Genomic DNA, 19,002 nt, shown 5'->3' with positions numbered 1-19,002 from the left:
TTAAGTTAATGCATGTTGTGATGTTTCCTATGTTTAGTGTATAGTTTTGATACTTTGTGTAAATTTAATTTATACATAAACACGAATCACAGATATTTATTCCCTGTGCTGTAGAAGCTAGAGCATTGCTAAATTTCTAAGTAGGTTGTTTGTAAATATTTTTTGATTTTTTGGTTTGTGCCAGTTATTTTAATGAAATTATGAAATGAAAGGATGTGATTTTGACTGATTATAATCGTACAAAAGTTTATTTTGGAACACATATTTTGTGCATAAAATGTGATTATAAATATTTATACTGTGAAACTTCTTTTTTTACACTTCTCAAGGGACCAGAAAAAAACTGCAAATGTGGAAAGAGAAAATTTAGGTAGTACTGACATCCTATTGGACCACAGAAGAGTGTGACAGCAGAGAGTGTAAAAAAAAAGTTTACTGTATTTAAAGATGAGTTACTGTTCTGTATTGCTTTTTGTCGTATGGAATATTTGATGTAAGAAAATTGTGAGGATATTATTTTCAAAATGACCGTGTTGTACTTTGCAAGGTACCATGAATTAGACTGTTATCTATATTTTATAGCTTGTACTTTCAGTTGCAAGGAACTAATTCAGTTACTTCTGCTTGTGAATAAAGTAAAGTGTACTGTTTAAATGTAGCATGATGTCGCTGTGAAAATCCTTACTATTTTTTTTTTTCCGTAGGGAAAAAAACACCACTAAATACATAGTGCTAACACTGAAATCCGCAGTGAAGGTAAAGCTGGTATACAGGAGCGTTAACTTTTTTATAATTTCATATATAGGTAATTTAAACATGGTGTTCATACTTTTCTCACTACATGCACATCACATGCGTAATTGACAGAAGAGACTGCAACTCGTAAGTTACACAATGAAGATGAACCATTGTCTTCTTCTAATCATTGTTTTATTTGACACACTATGTATAAAGTCACATTAATAGTTTATACGTTATACCATATTTGAGTGTATACGACAAAATAAAGACGTGGTTTCAGCAAATTCTGAAATTCATTGAAGGGCTACATTACTGAAGATAATTTTATTAATATTTTTAGGAGTGCTCTATTGTGTTGTATTATGGTGTTTGCGTAGGACCGCATTTACCAGAAAATAATGCGGCCATGAATATAATGCAACCCCAAATTTTTTGACGAGTTAATAAAAAAGACTTTTAGGGAGTGTAAATTGCAATTCCAAGTACATAGCCCTTGAAAACTGTTTAAGTTAGTAAATTTACTCAATATTTACTAGATCTTTTGTGGTGCCACTTCTGTCAGTAGTGATTTATATGGCCTCTTTTGAAACGCCAAGCTGCAGTTAAAAAAAATAGTGTTATGACTAGTTACAAAGCCATTGTTCAGAAAGCAAAGAATACAATGGGGATGAAAGAGGGAGAGGGGGTGTCTTCCCCAGTAGCCCAATGAAGGAAAGGGAAGTGAGAAACTCAATTTGCACCCTCTCCATCCTGCGTCTCTTCTCTTTCATGCCTGTACAGACGTTCGGGAAACCCCAGACTAAAGTGGCATAAGTGATGCAGTTTACAAGCAGAGCATGTAGATTTTCAACTAAGCAAGTTACAGTGGTTAAAAGTGAGGTAAGGAGTCACAACCTGTAGTTTTTCAACTTACCTGTTCCCAATGGCAAGATTCAAGTGTACATTATTATGCAACCCCCACTTTTAGTTTTAGCAGTTTTGCTGTAAATCGTTGGCACCTTAAGGATTTGCCCCAATATATTTTGAGACACCTGTGTTTAAACATATCGCCACGAGTCGACTTGCGGTGATACAGCATAGGAACTCGTCCAGGCTTTCCACTCCTCATCTGCTTCAGCCAAACAAGAGGGGCAGTGCATGTTGTTAGTTGCAGAGTCCCTCCCACCTTCTTCCCTCCCCCTCTTTAAGACCCTTGCAAATGGACTACTCGGTCGCGTCACCGAGTGGCTAGTTAGGAGATACCCATAAGCTGCCACTGTTTGCGCGCATCTTGGTTGTGCCACAGATTGGCGTGGAGCTATCTACACTGGCCACCACCAGTGGCACGTCCTGACACTGCTACTCAGACGCTCTCAGATACTTGACATGCGCGGTTTGTTTTCCAGTGTCTTCTTTGGTTCACGCCATTTTATCATTGATATAGAATCAAACCCAGCAATTGGGATTCAAGATTAGATTCCTACATCAATAAAATTTTACAAGAGGTGGTTTGAGGTGGAAGATGTGAGCAATTTTCATCCAGATGTTGTCATGGATGCTACTAGAACATACAAAGAAAATATATACAAATTCCTGTAACTTAAAAATATTACATTCTTTAAGAACTCAAAGAAAGTATAAACTAAAAACGAAATCGAAACTAATATTAAAATATTTCTAGGAATACGTAACACTTTTCCCATTACAATCACTCAGACAATGCCATACGATTACAGAAGCATGTAACCCGCATGTGAGCTAATAGTACAAAGCAAAACCACCATCTTGCATCTAAGCACATGCATGATACATTATTTTAGACCATCCATAAACGATAATGTCTTGCGCCAATGGAACACAGAGAAATTCCCAAATACAAATTTGTTTACGAATATTCACTCAGTTAGCATCCGTTCACGTCAGTAAATTATATTCTAGAAATAACAAAAACCAATTATGGTTTCGTATTCCTAAGCTAGGATTTTAATGGTAGGAAACTAGCTGGAATATTATGTTACCCGAAAATCCAAGGACTGGATTAAACTCAAGGGCTATTCAAGGCCATGGTTAAAGTTCCAGGACCCTACGAACCCTGGTAAACGTTTTTATATTTAACCTGGGAAATTCAGGAGACATTTGCTGGACATCATGCACGATAAAATGCCACCAGTATAAATAGTGTTTACATTTATACCTACAGAAATACAACAAGATTTACAATAATTTACAATATTCATTTATGTTATAATAATAAAAAGCACAAAAAATACTGATGTCATCAGTAGGCATATATAATGAAATAAAATAGACTAGAATTACAATCTGAAAGAGAGCATCAGACTTGGGTACAAACATGATCTGATAAAAAAAAGTTCTGGTACATGAAATAAATTCACACTGAACTAGCCAGTTTTGGCACAGTTATAAAGCAACACTATTGTGCTAGTGTAAATTCCTGAAACTAGAATACTAACACAACTGTATTAAAAAAAAAAAAGGGGGGGGGGGGGGGTGTTTCTACAGAGAAAGATGAAGATTAGTGAACTGGATCAGTTAACAAATAAACCCTACGGTAACGTATGGCAACAAAATGTTCATCACAGACGATTTGCACATTTCAGCAACACTTGGGGCAGTAGTCGACAGGAGAGAGACACTTGCGAGTGTGAAGACGCAAGGAAGTCAATCAGCGATCGACACATCAGCGAACAAGTCGCTCTTCCAAGCGACAGCGATGCAGTAGTGCTGCAGCAGCTGCATCAGCAGCTCCTGCTCGTCCAGGAACTCGAGACGCTCGATTCGCCGTCGCTCGCTGCTTGTGAGCGAATGGTACACCTCGACCATGTCCCAGGCTTTTGCTCCATCCCAACCAGCTTGTAAAAACCTGCACGAGTCCACAGTAGTTTTACTATACATTAAATTTTTGTAAAACTTGTACAAGCCTACATTAGCTTTACTTTATATTACATTCTAGTAAAAACCTTCACAAACCCACAGAATTTTTACTGTACATTACAATCTTGTAAAATTATGTACAAGCCCACAGTAATTTCACAATATGTTACATTTTGTAAAATCCTGTATAAGCCCACCGTAGTTTTACCATACATTAAAATTGGCAAAAACCTGTGAAAGCCCACAGTAGTTTCACAATACATTACAAGCCCATGGTAGTTTTTTTTATGATGTTTTACAATCTTGTAAAAACCTTCACAAGCTCTTAGTAGTTTTACCATGCATTACAATCTGTGGTATTTATTTAGGCACACTGAGGGAAAATTTCAGTTAAGACAGAAATGGAAAGATATGCACGCACAACAAGGATGGAAGTTTAACATGATTAAGTCTATAATGTGCATGCACTACCAAACCAAAGACATCCAGACAGCCGACCATGTGTAGTGGATTAACCTGTATAAATTCACTTTCATGAACATTGAGTGACGTACCAACAATATCAGTATGAAATAAATAGTATTTGTGTTTGCATCTACAGTTTTACTCTGAGCCTGATGAAATTTTGCACACTTGACCTTTGAAACAAGGGGAAGGTGGGATTTCAAAAAAACCACCCTCCTCCTACTTTCCCACCCCTTTAAACAGACTGAAACACTTCATAAAATTTAATAATTGATAATCAAAATATGAGGAAAATTTATCTCTATATCTGATCCTGAAAAAAAATCTATTCCCATTCTCCTGTCCACAAGAGATTTCATAACACCATCCCGAAAACTTTCCAATCTCTTAAATTAAAATTGGGAACTACTTAATGAAATTTTACAGCACTTGACATTTAAAATGAGTGGAAAATTTCTGTGTTTACATTTGATTTTGAAAAACTAACATCCCCTTTTTAAACTTCAAACAGAATTTGGGTACAAATAGATGAAATTTTGCACACTTGACATCCAAAATAAGAGGAAAATTAGGATCTACACGTGATTTTGAAGAGAAAAAAAAAAGTAACTGTCTACCATATTAAATCTTGAAAAACAACCCACACCCTTTATTTAATTATTAAATAAAGAATATTTAAGAAAAAAATATTCTAAAACAAAAAAAATAATATCTGCTAGTCCCTTAAATATTTATAAACCCATACAGATTATCCTAAAAATTTATGATTGCTAATTTTTAACATTTATGAATTAACTTGTAAATTTTAAAATGAAAAACATGGGTCACTTTCAATAGACAATTGATGCATGAATTATATTCACTGACAATTTTATTTTATTGCAATGCAAATGATATGAAATGTGTGAATTTTCTCAATGACAGCTACTCCCTACATTCACTATTATTTTTTTAAACTAAAAAGTTGATTCATAGGTGTCAAAAAAAAAACACAAACATTTAGGCCAATCTGTATGGGGTTATAAATCATTACAGGACTAGCAGAAATTATTTTATGCTTTTTAGTTCATTTTAAAAACAAATTAAAAAAAAAATTTAAAATTTAATTATTATTCAACATATATTATTCTGTTTTAAAACTCTCCCAAGCACAAAACTTTTTACAGTGTGTGACATTCTTGTAGAAACAAGTAAAATTTCACGCATTTACTATGCATTAAATTCTTGTAAAAATCTGCTCTATGGCAGTTATTTGGCTGATGTGAAAATATGGTAATCCCAACAGTCTCTGCTCCAATTAGTTTGGATTAGCCAGAATCCAGTGTGTATATTTTTTTAAACAGAGCCTGTGATTTTCAGAGACAATGTTCCTATGTACATGATGAACGAGTGCTCATAAATAGAAAAATCTTCCAACGTTCTTGTAATAGAGAAATTTTAACGTATATACGATGAAGGAACAATTGTATGAAAGTTTGTACAAAATGTTAAGAGATGACTTGATGTAAGTTTTTGGACATACGCCATTGCTAGCAATGGCGTATATCCAAAAACTTACATCAAGTCATGCACTCCCATTGCACAAATCTTTCACAGATAATATGTTAACAGATTTTTTTTTTATGTCATTAATTTTTGTAACAAAAAAAAACTGGTTTGCGTGTGGTTGTTTGTACCGCACCTCTGCCTCTGGGAGTCGAGGTCCCGGCACGCAGCGACGCTGGGCAGGTGGCAGCTTCTGGCCCGCAGGTTCGTCAGCATCATGTCCCCGAACCTGTCGTTCATGTTCACCTGCGGGCAGCACGCGGGCATGGCACACACCGACCCACCACGGCACACCGGCGGCGATGGGCCCGGACCGTCACGACTTCGGTGACCCAAAACTTCCAGGCGAGTGCTGGGACAGTTCCTTTACGACGGGCCGTGGCCCACTTCTTTCCCAACATCTCCGGCCCATCTCCTTGTAATAATTAGCCTGTGTGTTGCTTGGGTCATACCTCCAATAAATAACTTTTCCGTGGAGAATACGAAATTTTATGCTAGGTTATTTCAATTTTTTCGCTATTGCTTTACAGCATCATTTTCAACCAACGTTCAAAACTTATTTTCATGGCAATACGAATGTGAAAACATGCAGTATTTCTCATGCTATTCGTTTATTGCTAATGATGGTTTATGTCGGCAACTTTGCGTGAAATCTCAAATATTTTCTTCATTCCTAAATGTTACTGCCTGATTTCTGCTTTTCTAACAATACCACACCGTCAAATAGTAGGTATTAAGTCCGAATGAAGATCAAACATTTGACAGAGGGGAAAAAAAAAAAAAAAGCAGCAGCAGCTTCAAGGATTAGTCAAGATATTTTTGTCGTCTTGCATTTTGTATTGTTTTGTTCTGTCTGCATGTATCTGTGTTGTCTTGTATCGTGCCTACCACCCAAGGCCATAAGCTGTAGGTAGGCATGCAACAAACGGACGTAGTTATGCAAAAAAAGGAACCGACCTGCAATTATGTTGTATTTTATTTGAAAATAAATTAAAAATAGTACAAGGTTGATCGTACCGTCGTTGCTATTGTTATATCAGTATTTATACTGGACCGTTAAAATTATAGCCACATTATATTATCAACAGGAGAATTACAATTTATAATATTGACTTCAACTTAAAAATACTCGGAATAGGTTTCATGTGGGTCGGTTCTTTTCTTGCATAACTACGTCCAAATATTAAATAGATAAATAAATAGGTGTCTCGGTGCGGGCATCGGCACGCACCTGCTCGTAGCTGACGAAGAGCGCGGCGCGGAACCTGCGGGCGAGGCAGGAGAGCAGCCGGTGCACCTCCTCCCCCCGCATGTACACGAGCACGCACTCCGCCAGCAGCAGCGTGGGGAGCCCGTCCTGCACCCCGCACTGGTCCAGCTTCTCTAGCAGCCGGTCCACGCTCTGCAGGTCCACGCCCAGCAGGTGGTAGCCGGTGCCGTGCAGGTCCGCGCCGGTGCAGCCGGCGGCCGCGTCTTCTGGAACGAGGGCCGCGCTGCACCCCCCCCGCTGCTTCCGGCCGAGACACAGCCACTTACTGCCTCGAGTCCTCGGGACTGGGGGAAGTTACCTTGTGCGTCATCTAGTGCGCAACTTTCCAAATTAAAAAATAAGTTAAAAAAAAAATTGGTCGTCTGATGAAGTCGGTTTACGGACGATAGTTTAACGTGACGACGTCATAACGAAACATTGATGAAACGATTGCATACCTACTTTTATGAATAAAATTGAATCGTTTTTATTTTAATAATGAAAATAATAAATACTTGAAATTATACTAGTAATCAGATTTTTAAAATGCAAGAATAATTAAACCTTCATTGCCGAAATTGTTGTTGTTGTAATAAGCAATGAAAACCACATTTAACTTTTCACTTCACTTTATAAACAGTCGAGTGGAAGAGAGATAGCTGCGGTGCAAGCGTACAATGAATGTAACGGGACACAGCATAACAGAACAATGAGTGTAACGGGACACAGCGTAACGGAACATTGTGCGTAATGGGACACTTTTTCGTGCGTGCAGCCAGCGTTCATCGATTTATTAGACGTCACGTCAATAAATAATACGGCACATATAGCATAAATTGTAAGGTTTCCAGGGAATTCCCCCTACCCCCCCTAACCGCGCTTACGCACCTAAGGTAGACTTCTAATATTGTACATTGACGAGGGCCCAGTGACTTGCATGCACACATCCACATCATCATAAAAAAATAAACATCTTATGCAAAATCTTAGCCTAATGTTCAAAAATGAAAAGAAAGACATTTCAGCAACATGTTCAATAAGGATAACGTCATGAAATTACTTTTCTTGATTTGTTGCCAAAGTCAACTGCATATGATAAATTATTCTAGCATGGACCATTGCACACTTCAGTCACGGAGGAACAGTGACTAGCAGGGTCTCACTCCGGTCCTTGTATTGGAGAAGCACCAGTGATGTAAAATGTTTATAGTTAACCCCTTTAAAATATACATGTAGTGTGAATGTAATACATTATAATTTTATAATCAGAATACAAATTTATAAAGATAATATAGCAAAACTATCATTGAAATAAGCTGTTCCAAAGAGTTTGTTTTCCAGGGGAGCCCCTGATCCCCCCACCCCCCTCAAGACCCGACAGAAGTAAACACGCAAAACAACGTCTAAGCTCGCCACTGCAGAGAAAGGCTGCAAAGTGAAGCTGTTTCACCAATCTGGTAATTCACCTCTTCATGGTCTTAGTCAGAACCCAGCACTGACAGCCCAGAAAGGTGTGGAATGCTATATGCATGTGTGTGTCTGTTGGTACACCTTAAAAAATACTACCAAAATTACGATGTAAGAATATAATTTTATTTAGTGTATTTGGGAGTATCCTTCATTTTTAAGTAATCTATGATTTTGAATTCTGCAGTAACTGCGGTGACATCTATGCAATAACATTCATTCTGACAATCGATGACGAAAGCCTAATTACCGACATTTAAAAATTTACGGTAATATCCACGCAATAAATAGTATCAGCAGCTATGATATTATATAAAAGAGTAAATGCTACGATAAGTTACACAACACCTCCAAAGTTGTACGTACCTCCAGCTTTTAACCTGTTGAAGAGATTTTTGTTTTTCTGAATACAAATGCATTTCTTAGATGTAACTGCAGGGAAGTCCAGTTCAATAAAATTGGCAACACTATGACCAGTATCTTGCAGTCGCCAAAACAGTGTATCAAATCCAGCTCCTAAATTTATTATTTGGCAATTGTTACCAACTTTCTGTTTAGAAAAAAAAAAGGATGTTTACAATTAAAATATTTTTTCAACAAACACGCTACGAAAACAAATTTGTTTTATCTTAAGAAAACATTACCACATTGGTTAGAAAAAAAAATATAATCTCAAATACAGGCAAACTTATCCATTACCCTTTTCTATTATTATTCAAATAGTAACTAGTTATTGAAGTAGCTAATTTAGATTAAGTATTAGAATATTTATAATAATTATAACCTTATTTTGTACTTCTAGTTAAAAATAATACTAAACACAAACATGAAAACTGAAGTATGTAGGTACTTTTCTGCATCATAAAAATGCTTAGTAAAATTTAATTAATTTTCCACAGTACATCCCCCCCCCCCCTCCCTTTTATATAATCATTTAAGTGTTGTTTACAGTTTCTTCAGTTTATTTGCAATAAATGCCCAAGATGATTTATATTCTTTACGGGTGAGATTAAATGCTGATACTTGAGTTTGAGATTGCTAAAATCAGCAAACATGGCAACGCACTGTTAGTGTGAATCGTAATTCAATGGTTGTGTAATTGCTCGTATGCTTTTAGTACATAACAGTGGTAAAATGGAGATTTTGAGTTGATTAGACAAAACGTTGTTGGGTCATTATGCATCACGATACAATAACCTTACTGATGAACAAGACAGCACTTAAGTCATTACCATCCTTACATTTTTTTTGGGACAAGCATGGCAATATGGGCATTTTGGGCAGGAACATACAAATGCTTGATTTGAACACAATTTATAATTGCAGGAACTTACACTACAATAGGTACCGAAGTAAAATATCTTCAGTATCTTGTTCTACTTTACACAAAAATCATTACAGAATGTAAAATTATAAAAAAATATAATTATAAATAATAGTATTGCAAAACATACTAAGTACAATGGTTAGGATTATAGTTAACGAAACCATAAGGTAAGTTATGCATATTCAGTAACATGTAAAATATTACGATAGGGTTCTCGTTTATACTAAAATAACCTTTCCACTTCCATCTCCCGCCTACCGGCAGCCTGTAAACCACAAACAACTGGATTTTCCTCCTTTTGCCTGCAATCTCCAGATGAAGCATCTCACACCTAGTCTGGATATCTCCTTCCTCCCATCCTCCAGATCCCCCCTTAGCTTCCACACCTCAGCCTCCTTCCTCCCGGTTTGTCTGAGCTCCTTCCAATTTGTTCCCCCCAACTTGAACCCCCACTTCTAATCCCTCCAGAGGCCTGTCTACTTTCTCCTCTAGTACCTTTTTTATTTTTACGATCTCTTCCTCCAGCCTATCAATCCTGCGTATGTACTCCTTCCTATCAGTTGTAACCTCGCCTTCTTCCAATGCTCTTCCTTACTTCATCCCTCCAGTCCCTTCCCTTGGCTTCCACCTCCTGCACCAGCCCTCCTTCAATCACTCTCACAAAGTAGGTTCCAAAACCATTCTATTCCCTCAATCTGATTCTGCCCTCATCCCCGTCCCATTAACTGTATTTGCCACCTCCCACCATCTTTGTCTTCTCCCAGCAGAGTACTTGCATTTGTTCTGCCCGTTACAATAAACAAGTTGCAAACCCATTCTTTGCCCTCAAGACTTTCTAAGCCCTCAGTGACTCCGCCACATTCCAAATGGAACCACTTATCGCACCCATTGCACTGTACTCCACACCCCTTACATTTAACGATGCCTCCCATCCGTAACTTCAATCAATAGCACGTGCTTGCAACCGTGTTTTTCCCAGATCACTCCTTCCTCTTCTCTCTCTGCCCAATGACTATTTATTTATATACACTTCCGAATTCCTTAAGTCACTTTTTACCACTCTTCACACTAAACCCAATGTAGCATCATAATCCCTTTATTAATTTACACTACAGTTCAACGCTACAGTCCGCCATTATATTGTCGATGAATGGGAATTTCTGTTCCATCAACCTATTAAAAATAATAGGAACATCAATAATGTTACGAAACGCAAAGCATAGTCTCGGCTTTCTTATAATCTCATCGGCAATGTCCTAACACTTAACCACCATGGCTCCTTGTACGTAGGAGATTGCATATTGCCAAAAGCAGGTAAACGGAAAGTGTTTTTGTACACCATAGAACATTTATCGCTACCTGTCACATTGAAGTGCTTCACTGGTAAACGTAACCTTTGATTACAGATTGATTTTACATTTGCAATTGGGTTTTCACTCGGTGGCAAGGAGTCCTCCCCTTTCTCTCACTCCCCACTCCCCCTTCCTTCTTTAGTGAATCCTCAGATCCCCTGCCTCTCTCACCACAGCATTCCTTCCTCCAGCCCATTCAACTCCCTCCATGTCCTTTGCTTATTAATCATCCTCTGCACTTGATTCACCCACCCCCCTTTGATACTACCCTCTTCTTAGAAAATGTACTGTTTAGTGTAGGATACGCTACGTAAATCACGTACTCACCTTAATAAATTTGTTTATTAAAGACTCGACTCCTTTGACTCTGGCGTAATAGCCGCGATTTATTTCTGGGGGTTTTCTTGTTGGGCTTCTGATAAAATACGATACATACGGATCTTCCCAATACCCCAATGAGACTGCGGCCAGCTTGCATGATGTTGCATCGTCATTTGTAGCCTGAATTGCTTCTTCTTGAAGTATAGCAGCCATAATTTAAGAATAATTATTTTAATACTTCAAGTCTTGCATTATTTGTAACGTAGGTTATATTGTTTGTTTTATATTTAATTCCGTTAGCTCAAAGATAACACAATAGAAATAGTTGATGCATGTTTAGGTTTAAGTAACTAGCATAGTAATTCACCGGGCGAATATTATTTACGTAAATCTATTGTTTAATAAAACATTTAACCGCTTCCTAAACCAACTATATTTATTATATGATTGTATTTAAAAATATATTTAATAGATGGTAAAATAAAATAAGTAATACCCAGCACAAATAAACAAGGAAAATAAATAAATATTACGTTTGCAAGAGATGAAGTTCAACATTCTGTCGTACCTAGAATGCTAGTGTTCCCATAACGATTTATATTCAGAAAAAACACTACTTTTATGTTGTCTTCTATGGTTATTTTCATACGTAAATTTGTTCTGTTTATTTACATTTTTTGTACACATTGGTAGGTTAAGTTATGGAATTTGTATTTTCGTATTTTCAATTTAATTGAGTCTATTCTTTTGGCCAGTTGGTGGAGAAATGTTGAGCGATATTATTAACAGAAAGTTGCCAAGCAGATGTGTTCTCATTCAAGGTTAGCTGTTTCTTCTATCTAATTGCAATTTTTTTGTATTTAATTTGTACATATATAAAAAGTTGGTTTACAATATGTTTTGCTTGTCTACTGTTATCCTCTTCAATCATCATGTAAACTAAAGCATTTAAACTGTATTTACACAGTGGAAGAAAAAAAAAACCATGCAAATTGTCAGGTTTGTCTGCTAACTCGTATTAGAAATTTTCAGAATTTTTACCTGCAAGACTTCGCCGTATGGAAGTTTACGTGAAATATTATGAATTAAAGCTAGTACCAATTTACCTCGTGGGTGTTATTTTACTCAACTCTTGCCCAAGCTCGATTTTACAAAGTGTGTTGTCTGGAGAGGTGTGCTCAGGGAAGATGTACCTCTCTCCTTCCCCGAAATCCTAAAAAAATCCATAATGCCCACCAAATAAAGAAATACTTCAAAAGCAAACAGCTGGGAAAATTTGTCCCCCTCCCCCAACTTTCCACTCTACAGAAAATGAAATGTTTCCACAACTTTTTTTTTTGTATCGAATGCAAACATAGAAATTTGTGTGACATTCATTATTTATCTTGTGGGTGCTTTTGATTTTGAATGTTTTTCAGACTCAATAGAGCAGAGTGGTCAACCACTTCTGGAGGCCTTCATCCAGCGTGCGGTTGACGAAGATAGAAACATCTGTATTTTCTGTTTTGAAACTCCAGTCACAGAAATACAGAAAAGCATTAAAGGGGTTGATCGTGAAAGAATACAATTTTATGACTGCTTTTATGACCATCGAAACTGGCTTCATTGTAAGTTAATTTCATGTTTAGAATCTTAGCTGTAGTGATTAATATTTAGGATTTGTTAATTCTTTGGAAGCATTTGGCTATCGTATGGGGTTTTTCCCATATTTTTCTTTCTTTTTGTTGTTTAAGAATCAGTAAGTGATGTCACAATTTTAAAGAACTAAAACCTGCCTTCAGAATTAATCAAGAAACCTGTAATTTGGTTAGAGTGCATTGCAGTACATCCTAGGAGTAAAAAGTAGCCTTTGTATTGTATTTAACCTCCGCAAAGTTTGAAATAATATATTTTGCATCAACGGGTGCTCTATCACACACGTTTTGATGAATCCTGCACAAAACTTTATTATTTTTTAACATTGAATACTGTGCGTATAAATTGTTAAACATAGCATAATGTTCACAGGCTGCGGCAAGAGAAGTGGTAACACAGAAATTTTGGAAATGGACTCAAAGTGTTTGCAACGAGCAACTCTTCCAGAAAGTGATTCCCAGATTGTATTCATAGACTCTCTCTCCCCACTCCTCTGCGGCACTGACTTGTGCAGCTGTTACGCACAGTTACATGCATTGTGTAACTCTGGTAAGTACACAGTGTTTTGCGAATAGTGTTTTGTTATGATTGATTGCCAATCAATTCAGCTAAAATTTTCAGCCATAAGTTTTAATTGGAGAGTATGCCGCATTTAAGAGCAATCAGCTTGCTTGCATTGAAAACAAAGGTTTTGCTCATGACAGTCTTACTGTGAGAATTTTTATATGAAGAGAGCAAAGGGCCTCTCTCTCTCTCTCTGTGCGTGTGTGTTTTCTTGTGTGTGCATGTGTGTGTATACCCTTTAAAATATGTATTCCATGTTTATAGAAAAATATGTCTATTAAGTAAAATCAGGGACCGGAAAGTTACTTTTAAAAAGTAACTCAGTTACAGTTACAAATACTCCATTGGAAATGTAACCCTGTTACAACTACAAGTTACACTACTGAAAATAAACCAGTTACAGTTATAGTTCTGAGAAAAGTAACTGTAAGTTACTTTAACAGTTACTTTTTGAAAAACTAAAAATGTGATACGTAATAATGTTATAATTAAAAGCTAATATACATATTGTGTTTAGTAAAGATATATGTTTCATTTAAACTGAAAATTTTTAAATTAGGTCTTAAATTACATTGAGTAATTAGTTCACTCTACAAAATAATAACGCTGATATCAAATCACCACTTTTTTAACCACTGCTTATTGATCTTGAGTTGCAGTTGCTTCTCAAAATTTGATTCACTTAAATTGCCTCTATTTAGGCGAAAAACTAAACTTGCACAGCTGAATAACCTTTCAGCTGCAGCACTTGTTGGCATTGCTGTGTTCAACTTAATGAAAAGATTTTGATTTGAGGATAGTCATCGAGTGAAGAAATGTCCTTATTCCAACACCCCAAAAACCTTTGTAGCTCTTGTTCCCCAGAATCTTCCACTGGGCTCCTCTTATTTAAGCCAAAGAAATCCTCTTCTTCCTCATCACTGTGTCTCTGACCTTCTGGACATTCCAATGCAGTCCTCTGTAAAAAAAAAACTGGCCAAATTATGCTTGGCTTCATCCTTTTGTCCTTCTTCTAGCCAGTCAAGTTTGAATCTGGGGTGGAGGCAAGCTGCTGCAATAAGCTCTTTACTGGAGAAATTGTTCTGAAATCTAAAAAAAACAACTAATATTTGTTTTAAATTCCAGCAAATATGCAATAATAATGAAAAATTGAAGAGCTGAACTAGACATTTGTACGAACCTTTTCTGAACACCACCTATTATTGACTTAACAAGTGGCTCACAAACTGTCAAAGATTTAAACCGATATTTTTCTGTTCTCTTCTTGATTCCCTGAAGTGTGGGAAGTAAGTATCACATATACATTCTATTTTCACTTTGTAGGATGTCAATTGCCTGAGCACTTCAAAATAAGGTTATTTTGATCACTTGACCGAACTTCGAAAAAATTAGAATATGAAGGCCACGGCAACGAAAGTTCTGGACTGCTTTCTCGGCTTCTCGCTTCATTAGATTCTGTCATTGCTTCCGCGCATATGCACAGGTAGGTTAATTTATCAAACAGCACAGCAGTAAACCCGCATGTCGCAAATATTAAATAAATGACAATCAGAATACGAGCGCAGGCCAGCCAACAGCATTTTTACAAGTACAAGAAATACCATCGCAAATAATACGCTTGTCAGGATTTTCGTTCTGGGATTGAAAAAATTATTCATTGCCTGCTCTATAAAGGCAGCATATCAAAATGCCTCTCAAAAACCAGGCTACATTTTTTGTATATTAAAAAAAAAAGTTAAAACTTAAGACTATTCAGAATGTCCACACAAATCTGTAGTAAAATTTCAGTCTTTTCATGAACAAAATTGCAAACTTCCGTGACTGATTTTTAAAAAATAATTTACCTATTTTCCAAAGAAATAAAATATAATCCAGGCTCCACCACCCCCATAGCTGGCCCGGTCCAAACAGAACCTTGCACGTGACTGCGCACTAAACAGGCCGAAAAAAATGCTTTCATAGTTTGGGCGATGGTGGACTGGATAGGACCATCGCATTTGCCCCTCGCTGGAGAATTTCCACGACTTTCCGAGGATTTCACGTAAATTCCCTGACCAATTTCAACTTCCCTGGCTTTCCAGAATGTAGACATCTTGTTATTGGAGGTCGATTCTAAGCAGGGGCGTAACCGGGGGGGGGGGGGGGTTAGGGTTCAAACCCCCCCTCCCCCTTAGCACCAAATCATTAATTAATTTCTTATTAATCACTCAAACAAATTTCATATTAAAAATTAATAAAATTTTTACCATTACAATATTTAAATTTCAGTACAGAAAACTGCTAAAATAGCACTATTTTACACCTTAAAATCCACCCCCCATACACAAATCCTGGCTACGCCACTGATCTTAAACATGTTAATACACACGTGAACCAACTGTGCAGCGGGTATCGATATGTGCAGATATGTTGTGTGTTGTGTGGGCAGGGCAGGTGGTGTGCCTGGTGCACGAAGACGTGCTACTGGATGCACGGACGACGTTGGCCGGGCTGCGCCACCTGGCCACCACCTGCGTCCGCGTGCTGCCGCCCAGCCCCGCGTCGCGAGGCGGCCCAGTGGCGGAGGTACGCCACTTGAAGCCCGGGGGCGGTGTTCTGCGGCAGGTGAGTTGCGGCGGCAACACTGGCACCGGTTCTCGAGACGCACTTGAAGTCATGCATGAGCTAGGGCTGTTATGAAGGTGGTTTCCCTGGGCATTATCAGCTAGAGTACATACACTGTGAGATTCCTCTGTAATGTCCAAACCAGCCAAATGGTGGTATAGGGATTCACAAAATTAAATGTGCACTTAAATTATTTCAAAATCTTTATAAAATTATTAAAACATGAGTTAGGCTACTGAACAAAACTAAATTATGTTTTGTGTGTTTGCTGAGTTGTAAATTTAGTGCATAAATATTTATTTTATTTAACGGAGGATAATTTAATACATTTTCTTATGGTGGCCATTTGGCTGTAATTTACATTTAAGGTTAATGAAAATCCTTAAATGTAATTTTTTTTTTAATTTATTAGTATTATGTTAATATCTTCTAATCTACCAAACAATAAATGTTTGATATATTTAGCAAAATGCAGGCAATTTGGTTGGAACAAGTGAAGCTACGTTTCTATGCATCGTAAATAATTATTGAAATAAAAACAGTCAGTTGTGTGACCAATTAAAATACAGTAAAACCTTGTGAAGATGTTTTTCAAGGGACTGGATGCTAAAAACTTCTTAAAAGGGAATGCATGGATTTTGCTAAATATATCAAATATTAGATTAGAAGATATTAACATAATACTAATAAATTAAAAAAAAATTACATTTAAGGTTAATGAAAATGTCATAAATGAAACGCCTGAAATAAAACACGAATTATCCTTTAAGAAAAATAAATAGATAGATATTTCATGGTGGTTTAGGTTGAATCACAGTACATTTTGAATTTTTCTTAATTTGTAATGCTTTTTATTTCAATTAAATTTTAACTTAAACAATATTGTTAATTTGTTTTCAATTTGCATATGTTAACTGTTTTTAAAGACTCCATTGACTAATAAAGAAAGCAGAAATAGAAAGCATGATAAATTTGAGCAAGTTAAGTAGATGTGACCTACAAAAGAAAATTTCTCAGAAACCAGTAGAAATTTAGAAAACGCTGTTTTCAGGGTTGATAAAAAAAATGTATATATTTTTGGAATTTTGTTATTACTTCACGGAAAAGCCGTGCTGTAAGAATATTACCGAAAATGTGAGCAGGATTCATGAAAGTTATATTAAATATAAATATTTGTGTTCATGTTGCCCAGACAGAAAGATTTTTGATTGGTGCTAATAAGGAAGTTACCAGTGAGAAGATACAATCTGGATCTGGAAGTTCTGTTGGGACCAGACTTCCAGATTCAAGTCAGCTGCCACCAGACCTCACCACTTTCAAGATAGATCTCAAACAAGGTGAAAAACAGGCGCGGAGCAAGCTTGTGCTGCCGTACATCAGGTATGTAGTGCAGGAACGTATGTACTGTGAAACCTCCATATTACAGCACCTGCCTTGTTCAGACAACGTGTCTGTGTGGAGACGTATTTGCTAATTTAGGCTTAGTAGAACGTTATCACTAGAGATTATACAGGTCATTACAAACCACTTGGTCACAAAGACATTCTTTAAGTACCTTTAGTGTTTGTAAAATTAAAGTTTGACTTAGCAGTGATCACTGAGCAATTAACATGGTGGTTGTAGCATATTAGAAGACTACGATTCTTAAATGCTGTAGTATCACTCTCATGTCAAGTATTGTCATGACTGAATGCCTATTGCAATCTTGGAGGAGGCATAGTTACTGTAAGCTTATTTCTATCCTTACAACTCTGCCTTTACCCTAAACCTTTTGGGAAAAGGGGGAAAAAAATTTTTTATCACTGCATACAACTTAAACTTGTTAATCATTATTGGTGCACACTTAACTGAATATTTTCATTTTCAGAGCTCTGCCACACTCAGTGGAACCAACAAATTTAGGTACTACAACAATCCTAATTGGTACAGAGACAAAAATATATGACTAAATTTGGTGGTTACTGGTTTTGAGTTCTCATTTTTAATGAAACTGCAGAGACATGGAACTAGTACTCTGGGCACATGCCTTTTGACTTGAGTAACTTTTTTTTTTTTCATTCTTGTGCTCTTAAAAGCCTTCTAAATTGGTAGGATGTGAAATCAATATTTATTTGGTTAATATAAGGAGGAAAAATGTGTGTAAATATATTGATGACAGTCATTTGATTCTAAAAATATCACAGATACATTTCACAAGAGAACTACATAATCATTTGAATTTGCATCTGATAAAAGGATGGTTATCTTGGTTGCAGACCCAGTGCGGAGTCGACAGATGTAGGCGGAGGCAAAGTCTTTTACCAGCCGGATGCTGCAGATGACTGGGATGAGGAGGACCCAGATGATGATCTTGATATTTAGTCTGAGCAGCAACTACAAACATGGCTGGATCACTCGTAATTCTCACTGCTTGTACCAAGTGGCTGGGAAAGTTGGCACTGTCAATTCCAGACAGGAGAAGTATGAGGGTTGTCTGAAAAGTTTCTAACCTGAAAACTTTTTCTCTTTAAATTTTTATTTTTTTAACATGGTCTCCTTGTAGGTCTATACACTTCTCCCTGTGATGCTACCATCTCCTCGATTTGTCTTTATCTGAGCACAACTTTTAGCCTGGGGGGGGGGGGGGGGGAGAGTTACTTGGGGCTAGACCTGATGAGTAAAGAGGTGGTGAAGCAGTTCAAATGGCAACCACTGAGATACGAGATGATGCACTGTCTTGGCGAAACAAAATTTTCTTCTTCTGCATATGTAGCCTACAAAACAGTTGCCATCACTTTCCTAGCCAACGGAAGTCTTTGCTGTTTTTGGAGCTAATTTTTTTCTTTTCAAAGTTAACAGTTTTGACTATGTTTTTGTTT

At 36.9% G+C, this 19,002-nt stretch overlaps 2 protein-coding genes across 4 annotated transcripts; one reads left to right on the top strand and one right to left on the bottom strand.

Moving 5' to 3' along the window:
* Positions 1-2,892: 2,892 nt before the first annotated feature.
* On the bottom strand, positions 2,893-11,743 carry LOC134532723 (leucine carboxyl methyltransferase 1). Of its 2 annotated transcripts, none has more exons than XM_063369508.1 (5): positions 11,348-11,743; positions 8,708-8,891; positions 6,857-7,101; positions 5,762-5,871; positions 2,893-3,604 (listed from the first exon to the last, which is right to left on the bottom strand). In XM_063369508.1, the coding sequence occupies exons 1-5, from the start codon at positions 11,552-11,554 to the stop codon at positions 3,403-3,405; spliced, it is 948 nt and encodes a 315-aa protein (XP_063225578.1). In that variant the 5' UTR covers positions 11,555-11,743; the 3' UTR covers positions 2,893-3,402. The 2 variants fall into 2 exon arrangements, with proteins under 2 accessions (XP_063225578.1, XP_063225579.1); XM_063369509.1 differs by having other exon boundaries at positions 6,857-7,098; positions 11,348-11,735.
* Positions 11,744-11,975: 232 nt separating this feature from the next.
* LOC134532722 (elongator complex protein 5) lies at positions 11,976-18,532 on the top strand. 2 transcript variants are annotated; one of them, XM_063369506.1, is made up of 6 exons: positions 11,976-12,162; positions 12,760-12,948; positions 13,349-13,525; positions 15,969-16,144; positions 17,367-17,524; positions 18,400-18,532. In XM_063369506.1, the coding sequence occupies exons 1-6, from the start codon at positions 12,108-12,110 to the stop codon at positions 18,503-18,505; spliced, it is 861 nt and encodes a 286-aa protein (XP_063225576.1). In that variant the 5' UTR covers positions 11,976-12,107; the 3' UTR covers positions 18,506-18,532. The 2 variants fall into 2 exon arrangements, with proteins under 2 accessions (XP_063225576.1, XP_063225575.1); XM_063369505.1 differs by having other exon boundaries at positions 17,337-17,524.
* The last annotated feature ends 470 nt before the right edge of the window (positions 18,533-19,002 follow it).

This window comes from Bacillus rossius, chromosome 6, assembly GCF_032445375.1.
Source record: "Bacillus rossius redtenbacheri isolate Brsri chromosome 6, Brsri_v3, whole genome shotgun sequence".
Lineage (NCBI taxonomy): Eukaryota > Metazoa > Arthropoda > Insecta > Phasmatodea > Bacillidae > Bacillus > Bacillus rossius.
Note: the sequence above shows the minus strand (reverse complement) of the source record. Positions and strands in the feature narration are given on the sequence as shown.